The following is a 19,706-nucleotide window of genomic DNA, read 5'->3' on the forward strand; positions in this document are numbered from 1 at the left end:
CTTTCTGTCCACTCCAATCTTAGAGCTATGACAATTGGCCAAGATGAATAGAACCACCCTCCACCCATGGCACATCAAGTCTCTATAGAATTAGATGCATCCCGGATGGGCATCTAAGCCACTGACCTCACTCGGAGGGGGTGGACAAGGGGCAGCCCCTGAAATGGGGCCCCGGGATGACACCCTGTAGCCCTGGGGTTATGGGAGAGAGGGCTAAGGGAGAGAGGTTCCCACGCAGGTGAGAGTAAGCACAGGGTCTTGATAAACAGAGACAGTCTATGCTTTTAGAGCTTTATTGTAGAAAGGCAGGGGGAAAGAGAAAAGGTGGAGAAAGAGAGAGAGAAAGAGAGAGAGAGAGAGAGAGAGAGAGAGAGAGAGAGAGAGAGAATGGCCAAGAGGAGAGAAGGGGGGAAAAGGAGAGAGAGAAGAAAGGCTAGAGTAAGAGGGAGAGAGGGAGAGATGAGAGAGAGAGAGGAAAAGAGAGGAGAGTAAGAGCAAGAGAGCAAGAGGAGTAAGAGTAAGAGAGCCAGGTGGGGCCAAGCAGCCCCTCTTATGGTATTCTGTATCTTTACTGTTGCTAGGTAACTGGGGAGGAGTTTAGCCTAAAAGTCAGAAGCTTGGGACGTTGCCTATGTGACTAACCATGCTTCTCTTGTGGGCACCAAGGGGGCGGTAACTTCAAGAGGAGCCAGGGTTCCAGGAGACATGAGAGAACTCCTTCTGTCCCATGTAGGTGAATTATCACCACTGGGTCCCAGGGTTCAACATCTAGCCTCAACTGGAAACCAGGCTGTCTATGCATAGCCCAATGCCCCACAGTTAAAAACTCAGTTTCTGGTATCAGAGGTTTACAAATAGTTGAGAAAATTTAAAGAGGCTTGGGGCAGGACGGAAGGGTAAAACCAGGCTTTAGTAAAGCCCAATCTGTTTCAGGACTGTGATGCCAGGAAGATGCTTGCATAAACTGGGAAGAACACAGAAAAATGGAGGTTGCTAGAAGCCAAAAGATTGTTTTGAGTAAGGATCTTTCAAGTTTTCCCATTTAACCATCCACTTTGCCCAAGAAATTTTTAAATGACCCAAGATACACATAGATATATAAAATAGACATACAAATAAAATATTTACTAATGATAAATCATAATGAAGTCATTTAAAAATAGTTCTTTGTTATATATAAAATTCACTATTTATTGAAGACAAGGAAATTTGTGTATTGATAGGAGAGATACACTTGCCTATTTTACATGAAGAGATACACTTGGCTAAATAAGGAATAAACCACATGGTACAGGGCATCATCAACATTTTCATATTTGGTGGATATTCTGATTTTAAAACCCTCCCATTTCATAAGCTATTAGAAGTTCTGTTCTAATGCAAAGCCAGAATTAATTTAACTCATTTTTTATGAAACTGAGTAATTTTTTAAAAAGTGAATATCTTAACACATTAGAATCCACAGATATCTAATGAGTGATGGCACAGAAAACTTTGAATCTTTTTTCATAATTGAGTTGTTCTGTTGCTAGGAGAGCAGAAAGCTGTGGGCAGTGAGGCAATGCAGCTGATGATGTACAGTGCTCTCTAACCTAAGCCCAGCTGTTTCAGGCATTATTGATTGACACTGTGTGGAGTGATATCATGCAGTACACATGTCACGTGTTCACAACCATGGCTGCAGTGCAGTTGCCCATCAACACTGCTGAGGGCTGCCAGAATAGCCCAGATTCATTACACGTGTGGTTTTTTTTTTTAAAGATTTATTTATTTGTTACATGTAAGTACACTGTAGCTGTCTTCAGACACACCAGAAGAGGGCGTCAGATCTCGTTACAGATGGTTGTGAGCCACCATGTGGTTGCTGGGATTTGAACTCTGGACCTTCGGAAGAGCAGTCGGGTGCTCTTACCCACTGAACCATCTCACCAGCCCACACGTGTGGTTTTAAGTTAATTTTAGGTCACTGCATAATCAGAAATCTTTCAGTGTTTCCCATGTTTTTGTGATCTTCATAGTTTGACTCTAAATGGGGTTGTGACCCACAGTCTACACAGCCAAGATGCAGAGAACAATTCCCAAAGAGAAACTGTTGAATAAAGGGTCAGTGGTTTTCTCTGATTTGTTTTAAAAGTTATTCCATGTTGGTAATTACTTCACAAAGTGATTGATCTGCTGTGTATGGTACTTTGTCTCTCCTGGTTTCCTAAGTGGGTACGGAACATAGAGATAGCCACAGGAGAACAACTAAATGCTTTGCTGTGCTTATCTTCCTGTTCAAACAAAAACCTTCAACTTGGGATATCTAAAAACTCATTGTGAAGGAGTTCCATAGGTAATTTTACATGAGGATGATTGAGAGTGAATTTTCGTACTTATTTTTTTCTATGACAAACATGATCTTCCAAATAATAAACCAGTATTCCAGAAAGGAAAGTAAGAGGAGGATAGTTTCAGATCAAAAGAAAAAAGATTCAAATAGAACAAAGAGCTATCCTGATGTCTCATCCAGTTCCTGTTGCAAACAGTTTACATTAGGATGTTAGGTTTCATTCATTAGAAGTGGTGCTTCATGCTACAACTAATACAAATATATCAGCAGAGCTAAAGATAGAGGTATCATTGTTCACTATCATATCTATCATCTATTCACCTATCATTGATCTACATCTATTTATCTATTATCTCCCATCTCTACCTATCATGGCTTTATCACCTACCTATCATCTCTTTCTCTCCCTATCTATTACCTATCATATCTATCTATCTATCTATCTATCTATCTATCTATCTATCATCTATCTATCTATCTATCTATCTATCTATCTATCTATCTATAACCTATCTTATGGATCCATTTTGGAACAAGTCTTATTATATGACTTAGGCTGTGCTGAAAGGAATTCACTCTGTAGCCTAGGTTGGCCGTAAACTCATAGCAAGCCTCTTGCTTTATTCTCTCAGTTCTGGGATGGCAGGAGTGCCTACCATCCCTGGCCAGACAGTTTTAAATGCTGTGTGGCTATTAGTTTTTCCCCAAGATTTGGTCAGTTTTGAATCTCTCTAATGTTATGCTGTAAACAATGTTCTACTGCCACCTACTGTCCCAAATTCTTTCTTGCTTTTGATTTCTAAGATTTTGTTTTCTTATTCTTTCTAACATTTCATAGCTATAGATTTCCTTTCAGATTAATCTTCCACTACTTCAAAAAAAAATCACTAACACACTGAAGCTCATAGAGGTCAAGTCTCACAGGTAGCAGTGACGACCCATGAGTTCACTCACATTCAGCACACATTGTTTAGCCCTCTCAAGTAGAAAAGGGATCCTGGAGATATAAAATGAATGGTGGCGAAATCAGCTTCTGCAAGGATCTCTGAGTCTAACACAGAATCAACGAGACTATTATAACACACGTCTATTGGACAAGTCCTCCCAGAGGACACAGGGAAGAGTTCTTTAGATTCAAAATGGGAATAAGGAATCAACCAAGCTCTAGAGACAGTTTCTTGACTGAACTAGACTTAAATTACCAGTAGAAAGGAACAATGCGAATAAAAAATTAGCTGATAAGAAAAACACTCCAGAAATAACATCAGGAGCAAAAGTGAGACTACTATCACATATGTGAGAAAATATTCTTAGAGTGGAAGACAACAGAAGATGATGGATGAGGACGGAGATGCAGCTGAGACCAGATATGAAGGTGTGTGCTTATCTCTTTCAGGAAGCACAAAGCTCATCTTTGTGATGATGGAGCACCAGTGAGCAGCACTGTGCATTACTTTTTCTTGGAAAGACATGAATACAAGACCCCCAAGACAAGCTAAAGAAATGATTCTATCCACACCCAGTTTAGTGAACCAATGAGCTTGTTGAGTTATATGAAATTTAAGTGTATCTAAGGGGTTACTTACAGCACCATTGGTGAAAGATTACTTACATGAAGCCTGGGGAATGAGTTACTTACAACAGCATCCATCTCTGGCCCCCAAACTGTTACACCATTGAAAAGGATGACCTCCCAAAGGTTGTGTAGACAGAGTTCCACCATTAGATTTCTACTTCCTGAATATTCCAAAGACCACAGGCAGCCAGGACAGAATTATGTGTCTGGATGGGGCAGGGGAGAGGAAGTGGCTGTTGTGTCAGATAAGGGTAGAATGTCCCTCTCCCCTTCTTCGAGGGAATGTTACTAGGCTCAGTCTTGTGTGGAGAACCCCACCTGTTCTGTTTAAGAAGGTAACTATAATTATGTCCAACCGGGGAAAGTATTTCCTAATAGGCATGTAAAGAGATGGCCAGGATCTACTGAGTCACAGTATTATAGTAATATGTAAAAGCGGATGCACAAGTGATCAGTGAAGAGGCAGCTGAGGCAGGATGGAGCAGAACTTCTAGACACTGGGAAACCAATGAATGGGACATCTCTAGTTACTGGACCACACAATATAAGCCAAAGAATCAAGGATTACCTTGGAGTTTTAGTGACCAAGTTGATGGGGGTGCTGCCAGCCCACAGTGCTGTTTACAACACACAAGATGTTAGACACTACAAATTAAGGGGAAAAAATTAAGGAAATGCTCACCATTGCATTATTGAGTAGGAAGAGTCTGAAGTAGAAAGGAGCAGGCTGCGAGTGAGGGGTCTAATGGGAAGTTGTGTGAACGGAGAGAGACTGAGAGGGGAGGCCAGTGCTGTTACCCCAGCACCTGGAATACTGATGCATGAGGACCAAGATTTTGAGGTCAGCTTGGACTGTACAATGACAACTTGTCTCAAACCCACACACACACACACACACACACACAATCAGAAGGCCTTGGAGGGAAAGCACACAACCTGTAAGAAATAAAACTTGGGTTACTTGATATTTTGCTCAGTGGTTGGCCTGCAGGCTCTGTGCGTCAAAGGGCAGAAACTTCTCAGTGACAGATGACAAGGTCTGTGTGTGTGTTTACACATTCATGTTCACCCATATAAGGCTATGTGTAGAGGAGGCTGTGAGAGAGGCTGTGGAGTGTCCTTAAGAGGGGCTAGTTCACACAGACTTGATTCCTCCATATGATATTGTATCTATGGGGATAATATTTTGACCAGTTACTTTTAATTTGAGTAAATTGTTTATTTATTTGCTTGGTCTCACATTCTAGCCCAGGTTTGCCCAGAATTAACTATGAAGCCTATGTTATTGGACTTGAACTGATGACAATCTTCCTGCCTCGCCCTCAGACTATTAGGATTATAGCCATGAGCTGCCATTCCCTGCTGATATTGGCTGGAGCAATTGAAACTTTAAGTTAGAGATTCATAAATTAACCTCTTCATCAAAGGGTGGGATTAACTGTTTAAGGAACTAAATTAAACAATCCCTGAAGTTATATTTTGGAGTCATCTTGTTATACAGAAAACATTTTACATCTTATTTTGGATAGCACGTCAGGTTGTAGGATCAGGAGTGATTTCAAACAAGAAACGAGATCTAAGCTATTGAAAAAGGTCTTACCAGGAAGTGGTCTCATTCTCTCACGGACCAAGGGATTTTGTGAAGTTCACCTCCAATTGCCTTTTGCACGTATAAATCAGTCTATGGAGTCAGATAAACAAGAATCAGGCCCAGCTCTAGGTATATGCCTTTTGATTGTAAGAAATTATCTAGTAATAATTGCCTGATGTTGTGGTTTATGGCGATCATGTAGTGTCTTGGCTCTAGGCATCAATTAGTTTAGCTTTTGTTATTTTTACCTTGAGAAATAAACTATATCTTATCCCCCTTTGAGCCAACAGAACCAATTAATTAGTATGGTCTCTTTCAGAGATTCTGAACTGTCAAAATTACCTTTGACCAGCTTGATATTAAGGAGTTCCTCTCCACAAAACTCGAAATTGTATCACGAGAGTGAGGACATAATATGTGTGTGTGTGTGTGCGCGTGTATATATATATATATATATATATTCCAAAATTATTCATTAAGACACCAGTGGAAACTCGTTTGATTGGTAAAAATATGACTTTTCCACATAGGACATAGCCGGCTAAAATATTTTCATTATGTTCGAAAGCCTTTAGGTCCTAACGTTTAGGGCATACGCACCGCACTTGTCCTGTGGGCAATGAACCTTGCTCAATGTGTATGCCTCTGCGGGTTTTGGGACTGAAAAGCTTACTGGTTTCTGCTAAGTGAAGGCAGGCTAGTGATATTCTTTGGACTCTGAGACAGATCTTCTCAGTGTTCTTAGTCTATGCGTCCTAGTAACTACTGCTGTTGCGAGCGTCATGTGTAAGAAGGAAATACCACTGAGTGCTTTCCATTTCTTTAAAATTACATGAGGTGTCAGAAGATTTCGGGGCACGGGGTAAAAAGTAAATGTTCTGGTTGATTTGTCTCTGGCCACCATGGACCTGGCACTGGGAATTTGTTTCTCTCAGCGCCACTCCTGGCTGTTGCCCCACCCTCCCTGCTACAAGTGAAGATTCTCAGGGACAGAAGCTAGCTCAGGACTTGGGGAGGATTTCAGTTGCTTGTGCATGCTGACACGTGCTTTCATTTGAACAAACAAAAACTGTGTGAAGTAGATAGAAAGGGTAGATGTGTAGGGAACACACTAACTGGGGCAAAGGGAACTGAAGTTATCAACACCAAAGCTCCCCGGATTAAGAGACAGCCTCCGCAGCCTAGAGTGAGCCACTGGGACCTGTTGGTCACCCAGCCTGAACCACCAGATCACAAAACATTGGCGTGTCTATGGCAGCAAGAGCCAAGGTCCAAAGGTGGATCCGGGCAGGAAGTGCAGGATCTGCCTGTGGAAGCCAGGGACAGAGGCTCCCAGGTTTGAACCCACAAGTCCTTACATTTTAGGGCCCATCATTTATTTCACAGGCTATTGGGATGTCCTGGGCACGGTGCTTGGAGCTCAAGTGTAGCCTTAGTCAATGCTCCTTACACTGTGTTAATTTAGGGCAGAGCATAGGTTGGCACTGGAGTGTCCACAGGTGTGTGCGCTGGGCTGGCGGCAATCTGGTGGGACTGCAGGCAGCTGGAGGCACAGGCACGCCCACCCTGGCGATGAGCCCGGGGCGAGCCTGAGCTCTGCCGCCCGGGTGACCCGGCAGGTCGGGGCGGTGCGCTCTGAGTCACCGGAATCAAGGTGTGGCCGGAGCGCCGCTCCCCCGCCGCCAGCCCGGGGGCCGCGTCTTCGGGGGAGCCGCCTCTTCCTTTAGTCGCGGTGTCAGCGCTCGCAGGACCACTCTCGGCCGCTGCTCCTGCCCGGCGTTCCTCCGCTCCGCGCCCGCCGCCACCGACGACATGCTGCGCTGCGGCCTGGCCTGCGAGCGCTGCAGGTGGATCCTGCCCCTGCTGCTGCTCAGCGCCATCGCCTTCGACATCATCGCGCTGGCTGGCCGCGGCTGGCTGCAGTCTAGCACCCACATCCAGACCTCGTCGCTTTGGTGGAGGTGTTTCAGCGAGGGCGGCGGCAGCGGCTCCTATGACGATGGCTGCCAGAGCCTCATGGAGTACGGTGAGTGGCCGCCGCCTCCGGGAAGCCCTTGGGGGCCTGAGCTGTGGTTGCAGCTGGAGCTGGTCCTTAAGTGGTCAGGGGTAGTGGGTGTTTCAAAGTCCGCTTAGAGTTCAAACTTCAGAAGTTTTGGGTGACCTGAATCAGGCTCAACCCCGAAAGACTCCAACTCATTTAAAAATAAAGTTTCTCAGTTACCAGTGCAAACTGATGCCAGTCATTGCAAAGTAAGTATAAAAATAAATAATATGCCAGGGTGAATTCATTTCATTTCATCTAACTTAAAAAAATTTTTTTTAATCTTATGAGAAAGTCCTTTCAGGCCGAGTAGGAGCAGTTATGATTTCGATAGATAGATAGATATTTCAGTATCTTAGCTGTGGAGCAGTTTCATGTTCATTCTTGTTCTGGGGAGTGGCCTTCGTTGAAAAGTGAATGTTAAGGAAGTTTATCTGAGTCTGATTTAAAATCGGAGAAGTAAACACTTCACTGAAGTTGAGTTGGCACTTTTAACACATTGCAGGGAAACTCCTTACACATCGCAGGAGAACTGTTTGCCTCTGCCAGGGAAAGGCCCCAAGTACTTGATTTACAAGTTAGTAGTAGTCTTGGGGGGGGGGGAGCCTTTTCTCCCTCAAGCAAGTGTCCCTCCTGTTTAGGATGGAGACAGTAATGACCAGCAGTGTGTAGGGAGCAGTGTGCAGGCTTTACGGATCAGTTTGCCCCCTTTAAAGGAAGCAAGTTACTTTTTTTGTTTTCATTCATTTTCTAGATTAACCATAACTTGATTCTTTTCCTGAAGCACCCAGGACTTCTGCCAGATGCTGTTTGGTTTGGGTTCTGGCCCTTATCAGCTTCTTCCCCCTGGAGGAACTTCCTCAGACAGGGAGGCAGGTAATAAAAGGAGAAGACTACAGATGATCCTGCTTTTTTAAAAGGCCTGTGCTCTCCCTAAAAACAGGCATAAATGCTTGGCTTACAGAACCTTCTATTGCTTCAAATCTTTTAGGTTCTTACAGGCAATGGGTTGCCTTGGAATAACCTAGCTGTTTCTTAAAATGAATTCAAACTCAAGTCTTTCAGGGGACATAAGAGGTATGCTTGTAGGTTTTTAAAATAGACTTTGGTAATTATTCCTCACTCCAAGGCTGATACAGCCCCAAAGAATACTCAGTAGCCGAAGTCAGCTTGCAGAGGCAGGAGCAGCATTCTTGCTGGGACATGATTTGGCCTGCAGGGCCCTCTTGTGAAACACACACTGTGCCATTTCCCTGTTTCTTGCCTTGTAGGGTAAGCTCATCTTTTAGGGTGTGCCTGCTCTAACCTCAGGCGGTTCCATTACTGTGTGAATGGAAGGGAAAGGGCGTGTTTTCTGTCTGGGTTGCTTCTTTAACCATGACTCTGTAGCAGCAGCTTTTCCCCACTGCAGTGTTACAATTCACTATAGAAAGCAGCCTTGGGAAACCTCCATTTTCCAAATGAATCTAAAAGATGGCTTACTTTCATGATGAGGGGCCTGGTTCTCAACTGATCCGGGATAGGTGTGAAAGAGATTTTACACCTCAGGGGAGTTATTCCCATCTCCTTCACAGAGGTAATTAAGTTCCCATAATATGGTAGACAGCTCTTGCTCAACACTCGGATACAAAACACCAATGAAAGACTGGCCTTGGTGTCAGTCTGTGGAAGGAAATGAGAGCCGTGGCGCCATCTGCAATGTTCCCATCTCCTCACCATTATAGACAGGAATGAGTTAAAATACTTCTCATTCTGCCTACTCTGTGTTGACTGATCATTAGTGTACTACACAACTGCAAACAAATGGGGTGTTCTACACTTTAGGGTGATAGTCTCCAGAAAGCTTTCATAGGGCCTTGCTAAAAACAGTATGCTTGCATGAGCTCACACCTTATGGAATGCATGCGCTCCCACAATGCAGCACTGTCTTGTACGGCAAGGAACGGGTAGATAGGTCTGTTTAAACCATACCAATATTTAGCATCTGTGCTTCTTCATGATCCTTAAAAATAATATTTATTTGAAGCTATTAACAAAGCAAAACTTTCACGACAAAGTGTTAGAAGATTGTGTTTTGCTGAGTGATATTCATAACAGTAATACATTTATTTTGGTCTAAGTACATTCTTGGCAAAGGTGACCATAATACTAAATAATATGCATATTTTATAAAGATTAATAATGTCCTAGGAATAAATAAATATATTCTTCACTATTATTGTTAAAATTTTAAGAATTCTGGACTACATAGTCATCTCATTTATTTTCCTACATAAATAAATAAATAAATAAGCCAAGTTAGACCCTGAGTGTTTTGTCATGGTGGCAGCTTAATTAACATTTATCTTAGCAAATACTTGCTTGAATGTTTGGCTTATATTTGTCGAGAAGAAAGTAAGAACCTAGATTTGCAATTGAAGAGATCATTCAAGTTTCTCCTATAAGCCAAACTCAGCATTAAACTTCAGGGAGTGTGCACACTCGGTTTTTGCAATGCTGGGACCTTCTTTTCCAGTTTAGAGAATATTGTGACAGGGAGTTATTTTAAGTTTCCACTGCACAGATCCCGGGCAAGCTCTGGCGTGTCAGGGTGGAGGGTATAGGGATGAGGTATGCACTGGAAGAAGAAGGAGGGGGAGGAGAAGGGGGAGGAGAGAGGAAGAGGGGGAGGGCCTTGGAAAGTCAGTGGCTGGAATTCATCTCTGAAGCACAGAACCTCAGTTTTACCAAAGACATCCCTTAAATCCCTTAGGAGGCACACAGTAGTTTTCCTAGACACTGCTTTCCCACAAGTCACAGGATCAGAGTAGTCTATGAAATTAATCGCCCTGGTTCCTGTAAGTGCAGGACATGAAGAAAAAAAGCACAGTCAATCACAATTTACCTTAGGCTAAACTCACCAGAAAAGCCTTCACTCTGGGATGATGCTCCTGCAGCTTTGTGGGGAATTGGGGGGGTGGGGGGAGAGTTTGCTGGTGGGAGGGGATGGTGTACGCATGTTCACTTTCTTAACCGCACATTTAGAGGTCATCCACTCCTTTGATGGATTAACTTTGAAATACACATTGATATGTAAACTCCAGGCATTGAGCCCTTGGTGCAGGTTGGCCTAAGGTCTCTCATTGATATGTAAACTCTAGGCTTTGAGCCCATGGTGCAGGCTGGCCTAACCTCGCTGTTCCTGCAGCACCCAGAGAACCTCAGTGTCTTGGGAAGGACTTCACTTGGCTCTGCCCTTATTACACAGACCTCTGGGCCTGCATTCTTCCATCTGATAGATCTGAAATATCTGAGGGTCTGTTGGCTGCAATAGGGTGTAGCTTCCCATTCCTTACAGGAGTTCTGTAAAAGTACAGTGGTGCCAAGCCACCACCTGCTGGGCTTCAGGAGAGAGCTTTGAGTGTGTCTGGATGTTCCAGCAGCTGGCATGCCTTGCCTGTGGCCCTCCCACCATTTCTCTCTTAGGCCAGCCATTCCTTATTGCCACCCAGAACTTCTGCAGGATGATGGCGTGGCCCTGTATACAATGCATTTTGTAGGTCTGCTCTTAATCCCCCTCTGGACTTTTTCTAGAGTTACAAATCAGCATCATGGGAAAGTCACTGGGTACCAGAGTCTCAACCCCAACCATGCTTAGAATCTTCAGTGTAACGAGTTTCCCAGGAACGGCAAGCAGGACAAGTTTGGGGTGTTGTTGCAAAAGCTTCCAAATGAATGTCATACCGTAAATCCCAGCACTGCCTTTATCTTCCTATCCATATGCAAAGCAGTATCTTTATACGTCACATTCACCCAGGTTTACCTACGTATGTGTAAGGTCTTTTAGTTTTAAAAAATATTCAGATTTTACTTCTGCCTATGAGTGGCACAAAGAACCTCAGAGTAACAGTGCAGTGAGCATCGGATGGGAGCTCGGCTCCTCTAGGTGGGGCCTGATAGTGTTCACTGAAGAATGGGGGGTCTGGGAAGGGACCCCACTTCAGTTTGATGACACATTGGTGCCCACAGAGTCTTGAGCAATGGAGTGGACCACACAACTATTTGTGGGGAAGGGAAATTAGCGAGTTTCCAAAACACTTACAGATCAGGACTGACTGTTAGCAGCAACATTTCCCCCCTTTCCTTGCTTTCTTCCATAGCATAAGCTTTACAAAGTAGTACCTAGAACACAAACTAAGGCCATTCCCAGAATGCGTACAGGGAACAGTAGCTTGCTCTGTCTATGAGGAAAGGAAAGCAAACACACCATTTCTACCCTGCAACACTTGTCTGTCTCCTTGCAGTCCTGCTTGCTTTTGTTGTCTCAGCCTTGTGAATCCCCTCCACACAGCTAGGAATGGTGGTAAAGTCTGGATTGTAAGAAAGGTCACACTTGTGTTCTGAACTGATCAAGATGAGCTCTACCTGCAAACTGCTGTGAGCCAGAAAATCATAGAATAGTAGCTTTAGGACATGTTTGGAAAATGGATGTTTTTCTTTGGTGTTGGTAATTTGAATCATAATATAATGTAAGATAGAAATAGTTACCAGAGCTTGTGTATACTTATAGATGTTAAGCTCTCGGGCAGCTGAGTGAGAACAAAAGTACCGGAAATACAAGTATTTTAGCTTACAAAAATGTATATAGTGAGAAAGTGATGCTAAGTCCTGTGTGACCAGCAGTCTGCTTCTCAGACTGGGCGAGGCCCTGTTGAGACCTGGTAAGGCCAGTCTCTTTATCCTAAAGTAAAATTGCTGTTGACTTGAAAAGACATGTTGTCCTGCTTGGAGAGGTCTGCCATGTATCAGCTCCGATCTTTAAAACCATGCCAAGATTTCTGTCTAAATGGTACCTAGATGATTCAGTGTGGGTGTTGCCCTGTTGCAAGGAGCAGGTCTTACATGTTCTACAACTGGAGTGGCTTTTCTCAAGCGAAAACGTTGCTTCATTTTCCATTCTGATTTTCTTTATACTCAGCATTTTAAGTAAACAAGACATTAGCTAATTGATGTAATAGGGAAAGTGCCCCAGATGGGTCACTGCAAGAACAGCTTCAGCGGTTGGTAGGAGAAATGTACATTAGGTTGCTATTTCTTTTATGAAATTCTTTGCACATTCCTGAAATTAAGAGTGGGTTATACTTCAGCCAAATGTCAGAGACAGAAGTCACATTAGTAACCTGTCTGTTTTAATCTAATTTCCCCCAAATGAACAGGTAAAATGAATAGGGCAATATTACACAGAACTTATTTAGTTAGACTTTCAAGACAGTCTGTGATTGTAGAAGTTCAGTTATTAAAATATGTTCCTTGGTAGGAAATATTTCTGTTTTTCCTAAAAATTGTGTTTGAGTTCACTGTGTGTTTATTTAGAGCTGTTGCTGTTTGGCTTCATAGAGGGAAATGCATTTTTATTTTCTGAATGTAATGATTGATTTTTATTAAACATAATCGTTGGCCGTAGCTATATAGACAGACAAACAAATAGACTCCTTGATTTCAGGTCAAATGCTGAAGCCCATAAGGTTTTGCTTCCATTTTATAGGTCTTAGTCATCTACACTCCTATTCTCAGCCTTCAATATGCTTATAGAAGGGACACAAGGGAAGAGCAGACAGAGATTGACGGCGGGGGCGGGGGAGTAAAACAGAATATAGCATTTTTGTTATATACAGAGTCTAGATTTAATCCCCTTGCCTCCACACACATTAACACACATCACATGAAAACAAGAGAGACTAGAAGGGGAAGACAGAATCATGAGGGTGAATATGAGGATCATGTACATTGTTTGTGTGCGTGTGTATGAAAATGTCACAACGAAGGCAGTTATTTCTGCAGGAACTAAAACAAGTCTTTGATATGCCCTGAAGAACCACAAGGCTATTGACAATTGAGCTTCCTGGATCCAGCCTTTTAAGCCCTGATCCAGGAGATCTAGAAGAAGGCATAAGAATCTGTATTTTAAGAAGTACCATTACTTAATATGACACTGAGCTGTGGCTATAAATGCTTAAGAAGAGCCGATCAATTAACTGTTTACCAAAGCACAGTCCTTTCTTGTTTAAAAATTCCCTTACACAAAGGACAAGGCAAAAGGGGGAAAGGAGACATGAATTCTATATTCTGGCTTTAGCATTAGTCATGTGCTTTTAAACCAAACTCACTCTACAATCGCCTGTGGATCTGACAGGATGAATAATACTTGCTGGGGGAGCTAGAAAAACCTCTCAGATTGGGTGTAATCATGGAGCATCTCACCCCACACGTCTGCCCCTACTACTGAGGTGGGCATTTGTAGGAAAACATGGTATTTGAAGACAATAAAGATGTGTGTTCTCCTTACTCATTTGTTATGCCCCTGTCAGTCATACACCCTGCAGGGCTCCCTGCAGGGCTCTCACCATGGAGAAGGGGATGAATGGGAGGTTGCTTAGTCCACATTTGGGAAACTGGTGTATGGAAGTCTTCAGGGATGACACAGAGCCATGCCAGTGTGGGGTGGGGTGAAAATCTGAGATTATGGACAGAAGCTATGGGAACAGAAGAGGAACTTTTTGGACAGGAAGGGCTAAGGAGTTAACAATGGATGATTTTCACATGGGGGTGCTTATTCTGACAGCTCACAGCCAGGCTGAGTTCACAGATGAGGAGACTGGTGTGAGGTTAGCAAGGGCCAGAGGCAGAGCCTTGTTGAGCTTTGGCTGCCTCTAAACCCCTTGTTTGACTCTGAGCACTGAAATGACCAGGCATAAAGTGAGTGTATTGTTAGCTGTGCTGTAGTTTCGTAAGAAGCAGGACCAAGGGAAGGGGCACATAACTCCCCTTTAAAATTCAATGAATGGTGAAGTAAGAGCATGTGCAGATGATTCGGCAAACAAAGTGTGGGAATAAGTACAATAAAATTGCCAGGCAGAAAAAGAATGAGGTACTAATTTATGTTATAGAATGGTTCATCTTTAAAAAATACTCCCTTTGATGAAAGAAGCCAGTCACACCAAGTCACGGAGTATAAGAGACCATTAGTGTGGAATATCTAGAATACACAATTTAGGAAGACAGATTAGTGGTTGCCAGAACCTGGGATGGGGGCGATGAGGGGCAGAATGACTACAGATGGAATGGGATTCCTTGGGGAAGGATGAAAATATTCTGGAATTGTTAATGGTGATGGTCACATAGCCCTCTGAATATAGCATACTTAACACAAAACAAACACCCAACTATGAGATCATGGACTTGTAGTAGATGTACTTCATGACTTCTAAGTTATATCTTTTTAAACTTATGTGTTGGATTCAAACAGGCTAGAAGGCAAACTAAGTATTTACCATCTATGTGCACCCTCACTTCTGAACTAGAAACAAGGATGGCGTGAGCCCCCAGACTGGTTCTGACGAGTTGGTAGCTGCTAGCTCTGAAGGCCTGGTTGGATGGGAAGAGATGAGGAGCGTGTACAGGTTGAAGGATAGAGATTATTGAATGGTTTGTGCTCGTCTGGAGGGTCCCCTCATCCCCTCCCTTGCAGAACAGAAGAAGCACACAAGTCTAGCACAGCCTGTGTAGGGCTTCAAACCTAGAATTCAGTCTGTCTCATCCTGGTTGTTTTTACGGTCAATAATGAACTCCTGGGAAATAAATTTTGAATGAAACTAGACGTTAATATAAACTAAATAACCACCCTTTAAAGAGGAGGCATTTCTGAAAGAGTGTGTAACTTGAATTGTTCAGTGTGAAGAATGTTTATCATGGTCATGTAAATTCAAATCTGAGTTTTAAAAATGGATCTATTTATGTGAAAACAGAGCCAAGGAGACGAACTTACATTTTAGAGATGCAAACATTTGCCATCAGATATAGGGGGAACAAAACACTATAATAATATTCTCTACATGAATCACCAAGTTTTCCCTTGAAGTGTAGAGTTACTTAAATATTCCTAACCCTTCACAAAGTAAAACCAAATCCCTCCTTTCTCCCAAAACTCTTTCCTGGTAGGGAGAAGGCCACTATGATTTTATCTTACAAGTGTCCTTGTCTCTGTCATGCAGCATGGGGACGAGCAGCTGCGGCCACGCTTTTCTGTGGCTTTATCCTCCTGTGCATCTGCTTCATTCTCTCGTTCTTCGCCTTGTGTGGACCCCAGATGCTTGTTTTCCTGAGAGTTATTGGAGGCCTCCTCGCACTGGCTGGTAAGACTGAGTGGCATCAGCTCTGCATCTGTGCTTTCAGTGGGCATGGGTAGAGTGCTCTATTCCATCTCTATGGAAGACCTGATTTGTCCTTGGAAGTGGGTCACCAAGTGCAAAAGTATCAGAGGAGATATGTGTTTTAGGAATCTGGTCCCTTTGCCTCCATGCCTTAGATGGCCTTCTGTTCTCTCAATTCAAGTGACAAGAGTTGTCTTCTGTGTTTCTCTCTAAGTATCCCCATCCATTCAAACCTACTCCACAGACTAGTGATGTACCTGCCCTGGAAGTACAGTAACATTCCTGACCTCCTATCAGCTCCATGCTGGCTGAAGGGACCTGAATATCCCCAAATGATTTTACTTGTTGAAGGAGTTTTGTGATCTGGTGATAAGGTAGAGCAGGGAGGAGCTAGACTTAGAATCTGCAGCATAGATCCTATGCCAGGTAGGTGAAATCTGTAGCATAGAGCCTGGGCCAGGGAGGTGGCTCAGTCATAGGTGATGTGAAGACAGATGCAGGTAGGTAGACAAAGCTCAGAGTACACTTTTATTAATAGAATGCAAGATTCTGGGATTTAGGAGTCAGGACTATTTGAAGTCAAAGTGACATGGTCTCAGTTATCAGTTAGATTTTGAAATGAAATGGAGTCATTAGAGAGATCTCTCAAACGGTCCTCTTCCAGAGGACCCAGGTTCAATTCCTAGCACCCACATGTTGGATCACAGCCTTTTGTTACCCTACTTCCAGAGGATCCAAGTGTTATGGTTTCTACAAAGCTACATGCATGAGGTACACAGGTAGTTGTGCAGGTAAAAACACCTATAAAATAAAATGCATAAAATTACTAAAGAAAAAGTAGCAAAACTTGGTTTTCTGAGGCCAGAGATGGTGTTGATAGAATAAAATCAGGCCTCATCTTAGTTTTCAACATACAGAACTCCAGCCATGAACTCAGAGAGACAATCTGTATAGCCAGTGTTGGTACTAGGCCAGATGTCCTGTGACTATGTGGGTCCCATAGAAATCAAGCTTAAGTCAGGAGACTGATGGCAGGTCCATGTTACGAGAGGAAGGAATGGAGGTAGAAAAGTAGCAGGAGGAGGAGGAGGGAAGAAAGAGAGAGAGGGAGGGAGAGAGAGAGAGAGAAGGAAGAGGGAGGAAAAGGACAGGAAGGAGAGGAGGGAGAAAAGGAGGAAGGGGGCTAGGAAAACACTTTAGTGTTTATCTGTAGAACTCTAGAAATGAGTTAAGATGGTGAAACAATAGTGAGGGCAAGCAATGATTTAGCCAAGCTAGATACTCGTGTCACAGAGAATAATTTTCCATGAGTTTCCTGCGAGGATCCAGCCATCTGTTTCATGCAGCAGACAGTCATTTAGTTTGGCTCATGGTAGGCAAGATTCCTCTAGCCCCTTGTTAGAGGAATTATCATTAAAGGGAGAAACTGTGACTGGTGAGATTGTTCTGTGTGCCCTGGGTAACGGTGACGAACACCATGACCAAGTGCAGCTTGAGGAGGAAAGGGTGCAAGTCCAAGTCCATCATCAGAAAGCGAAGGCACAGCAGCAGTTCAGAGGAACCAGAGGCAGGAAATTAAGCAGAAGTGGAGGAGCACTGCCTACTGGTTTGCTCAGCGCCCAGCATGGTTTCTTATGAAACACAAGACCTCATGCCCTTGGGTGGCATTGTCCACAGTGGGCTGGGCCTTTCTACTCCAATCATTAATCAAGAAAATGCCCCACAACATGCTCATGGGCCAGTCTGAGGAGGGTGTGTCTTTAGTCAAGCCCCCCCCCACTCCCCCCGGCTCCTAGAAGACTGTAGCTTGTGTCAAGGTGCCAAACACTAACCAGCACAGCCTGTATTCCCTCACGCACTTGTTCATTTGAGCGGCATACTGTGAGCTTCTTTTCCTCTTCTCTTTAGCCATATTCCAGATCATCTCCCTGGTAATCTACCCTGTGAAGTACACACAGACCTTCAGGCTTCACGATAACCCTGCTGTTAATTACATCTATAACTGGGCCTATGGCTTCGGATGGGCGGCCACCATCATCTTGATCGGCTGTTCCTTCTTCTTCTGCTGCCTCCCCAACTACGAGGATGACCTTTTGGGAGCCGCCAAGCCCAGGTACTTCTATCCCCCAGCCTAATGTGGGAGGAAGAGCCTGAGAAAAGCCTGCTGCAAGATGGATCTGAGGAGGAAACTGTTCTCCAAGGCACAAGGAACCTACGTTTGGGCAATGTTCATATGATCAGAAATGCTAGAATAAATGCTAAAGAAAATTCTTCATAATTAGTGTTAAGTTTCATGTATGTCGTGTGGAGTTAAAAAGACTTGAATTCTGTTTGCTAATTATATGCTAATTTTTTCTTTCGTCAATTCTTTACCATTTAAGCTTCATCTGTTAAAGGATATGCCTGTGAAACTTGATAAGGTAGAAATGCAGCGGCCTCTCATTTAATAATCTGATGGGGCTTCTGTTTTTCTACATAGAATGGGTTGTTTCTACTAAGGGCTACAGAGGAGGAAAGTCACTGGCAAAACTTCAGTGACCAAATATCCTGAAATTAGTATTTTTTTTTTTTAAAAAAAGACCTTATTTTGAGTTTTCAGTTACATAAAGAAGCAGAAGCAGATTGGTTTCCTAAGTGAGCATCGTTTGTGAGAATTTTTAGTCAGTGTTTTGAACAATTATTGTTTTGCTAAGCTTCATGTTTCTCTGATGCGTAGAAAAGCGTTCTAACGTGGCCGAGGTTGAGCCGCTGTCACTACTGAAATGCTAAGAAGAATTTTCCTCTTTTCCCGTAGTGTAGAGGGGTAGGGTGTGGGAAGAAGCCATGTTAACACATTTGTAGTTTTGTGTGTGTATTTGCTTAGAACCAGCGTAGACCGGATGGGAGGATGGACTAGGCCTAATCCCTCCCAACTGGTGGATGTGAAGAGGTCAGGTAGGAAGGCACAGGAGGGTCACCACTGTCACAGCAGTGCCATGCAGACATCCTAGGAGAAGACATGCCAGTGCTTCTTCTCAGCCTTAACTGAGCTCTGCTCACAGACAGCTAGAATAGATTTTAACTGTAACAGAAACCTAAATATAATTAAAAACCTGGTCTTCCTTGGTAAACAGACTTAAAATATCTGTATAGTACTTGCAAGTGGAAAATTTGGGAATGAGTGTCTCTGAATACATACCGGAAGGGCTACTATTACCTTTTTCTTACCATTTATACTTACCTAATGGAAACGAGCTTGTTTTAAATATCAGAACACTATTTTGTAAGGTGCAACGAAGACAGTTGAAATTTTCATTACCAACTCCCCCAATAAACCAGGTGTTCAAATCCTGTGTCTGCTTTGTAGTTTTTTTGTTTTGTTTTGTTTTTTTTTGTTTGTTTGTTTTTTGGTTTTTTTTTGCTGTTGTTGCTAATTTTCCATTCTGAGTGGGGAATTAAAAGTGTTTTCAGTGCTAGCATGGCTGCCCTTCAAGAGGTCCAACGAGCAGCTGACTATAGATGCAGATACTTTTACCCAACCACTGGACTGAAGCTGGGTACCCCTGTGGTTAAATTAGGGAAAGGTCAGAAGAAACCTAGGAGGAGGGGGGCCACCTCATAGGAAGAACAGCAGTCTCAACTAACCTGGACCCCCGAGATCTCTCAGACACTGAGCCACCCACCAGGCAGCGTACACCAGCTGATAGGAGGCCTCTGACACACATACAGGAGAGGCCTGCCTGCTCTGGCCTCAGTGAGAGAAGCCACACCTAACCCTACAGAGACTTGAGGCCCCAGGGAGTGGAGAGGCCTGGTGGGGTGGGGGAGGGATGGTTCTCTTGGAGAGGAGGTGGAGGAAGAAGGGGAAGGGATGGGAATGGAATAAGGAACTGTCGGAGGGCAGACCAGGAAGGGGATAATGACTGGACTAAAAAAAAAAAAAGATTATAGATAATTTTTTTAAAAAATGCTTTCAATGGATAAGAACATTAGATAAA

At 43.4% G+C, this 19,706-nt stretch overlaps 1 protein-coding gene across 1 annotated transcript; it reads left to right on the top strand.

The window, feature by feature from the left end:
• The first annotated feature begins 7,079 nt into the window (after positions 1 to 7,079).
• Perp (p53 apoptosis effector related to PMP22) lies at positions 7,080 to 19,063 on the top strand. Its single transcript, XM_021174459.2, has 3 exons — positions 7,080 to 7,525; positions 15,571 to 15,711; positions 17,638 to 19,063. Exons 1-3 carry the CDS (start codon positions 7,312 to 7,314, stop codon positions 17,862 to 17,864), a joined length of 582 nt encoding a protein of 193 aa, XP_021030118.1. The 5' UTR covers positions 7,080 to 7,311; the 3' UTR covers positions 17,865 to 19,063.
• Positions 19,064 to 19,706: the final 643 nt, after the last annotated feature.

The sequence above is a fragment of the Mus caroli genome, chromosome 10, assembly GCF_900094665.2.
Source record: "Mus caroli chromosome 10, CAROLI_EIJ_v1.1, whole genome shotgun sequence".
Classification (NCBI taxonomy): Eukaryota; Metazoa; Chordata; class Mammalia; order Rodentia; family Muridae; genus Mus; species Mus caroli.

What these genes read in the sequence shown, in the direction of transcription:
- Perp (XM_021174459.2), top strand. Translation starts at nt 7,312, where the DNA reads ATGCTGCGCTGCGGCCTGGCCTGCGAGCGCTGCAGGTGGATCCTGCCC. An exon ending in CCAGAGCCTCATGGAGTACG is followed by an intron (nt 7,526 to 15,570) that starts GTGAGTGGCCGC and finishes TCTGTCATGCAG; the next exon opens with CATGGGGACGAGCAGCTGCG. An exon ending in AGGCCTCCTCGCACTGGCTG is followed by an intron (nt 15,712 to 17,637) that starts GTAAGACTGAGT and finishes TCTTCTCTTTAG; the next exon opens with CCATATTCCAGATCATCTCC.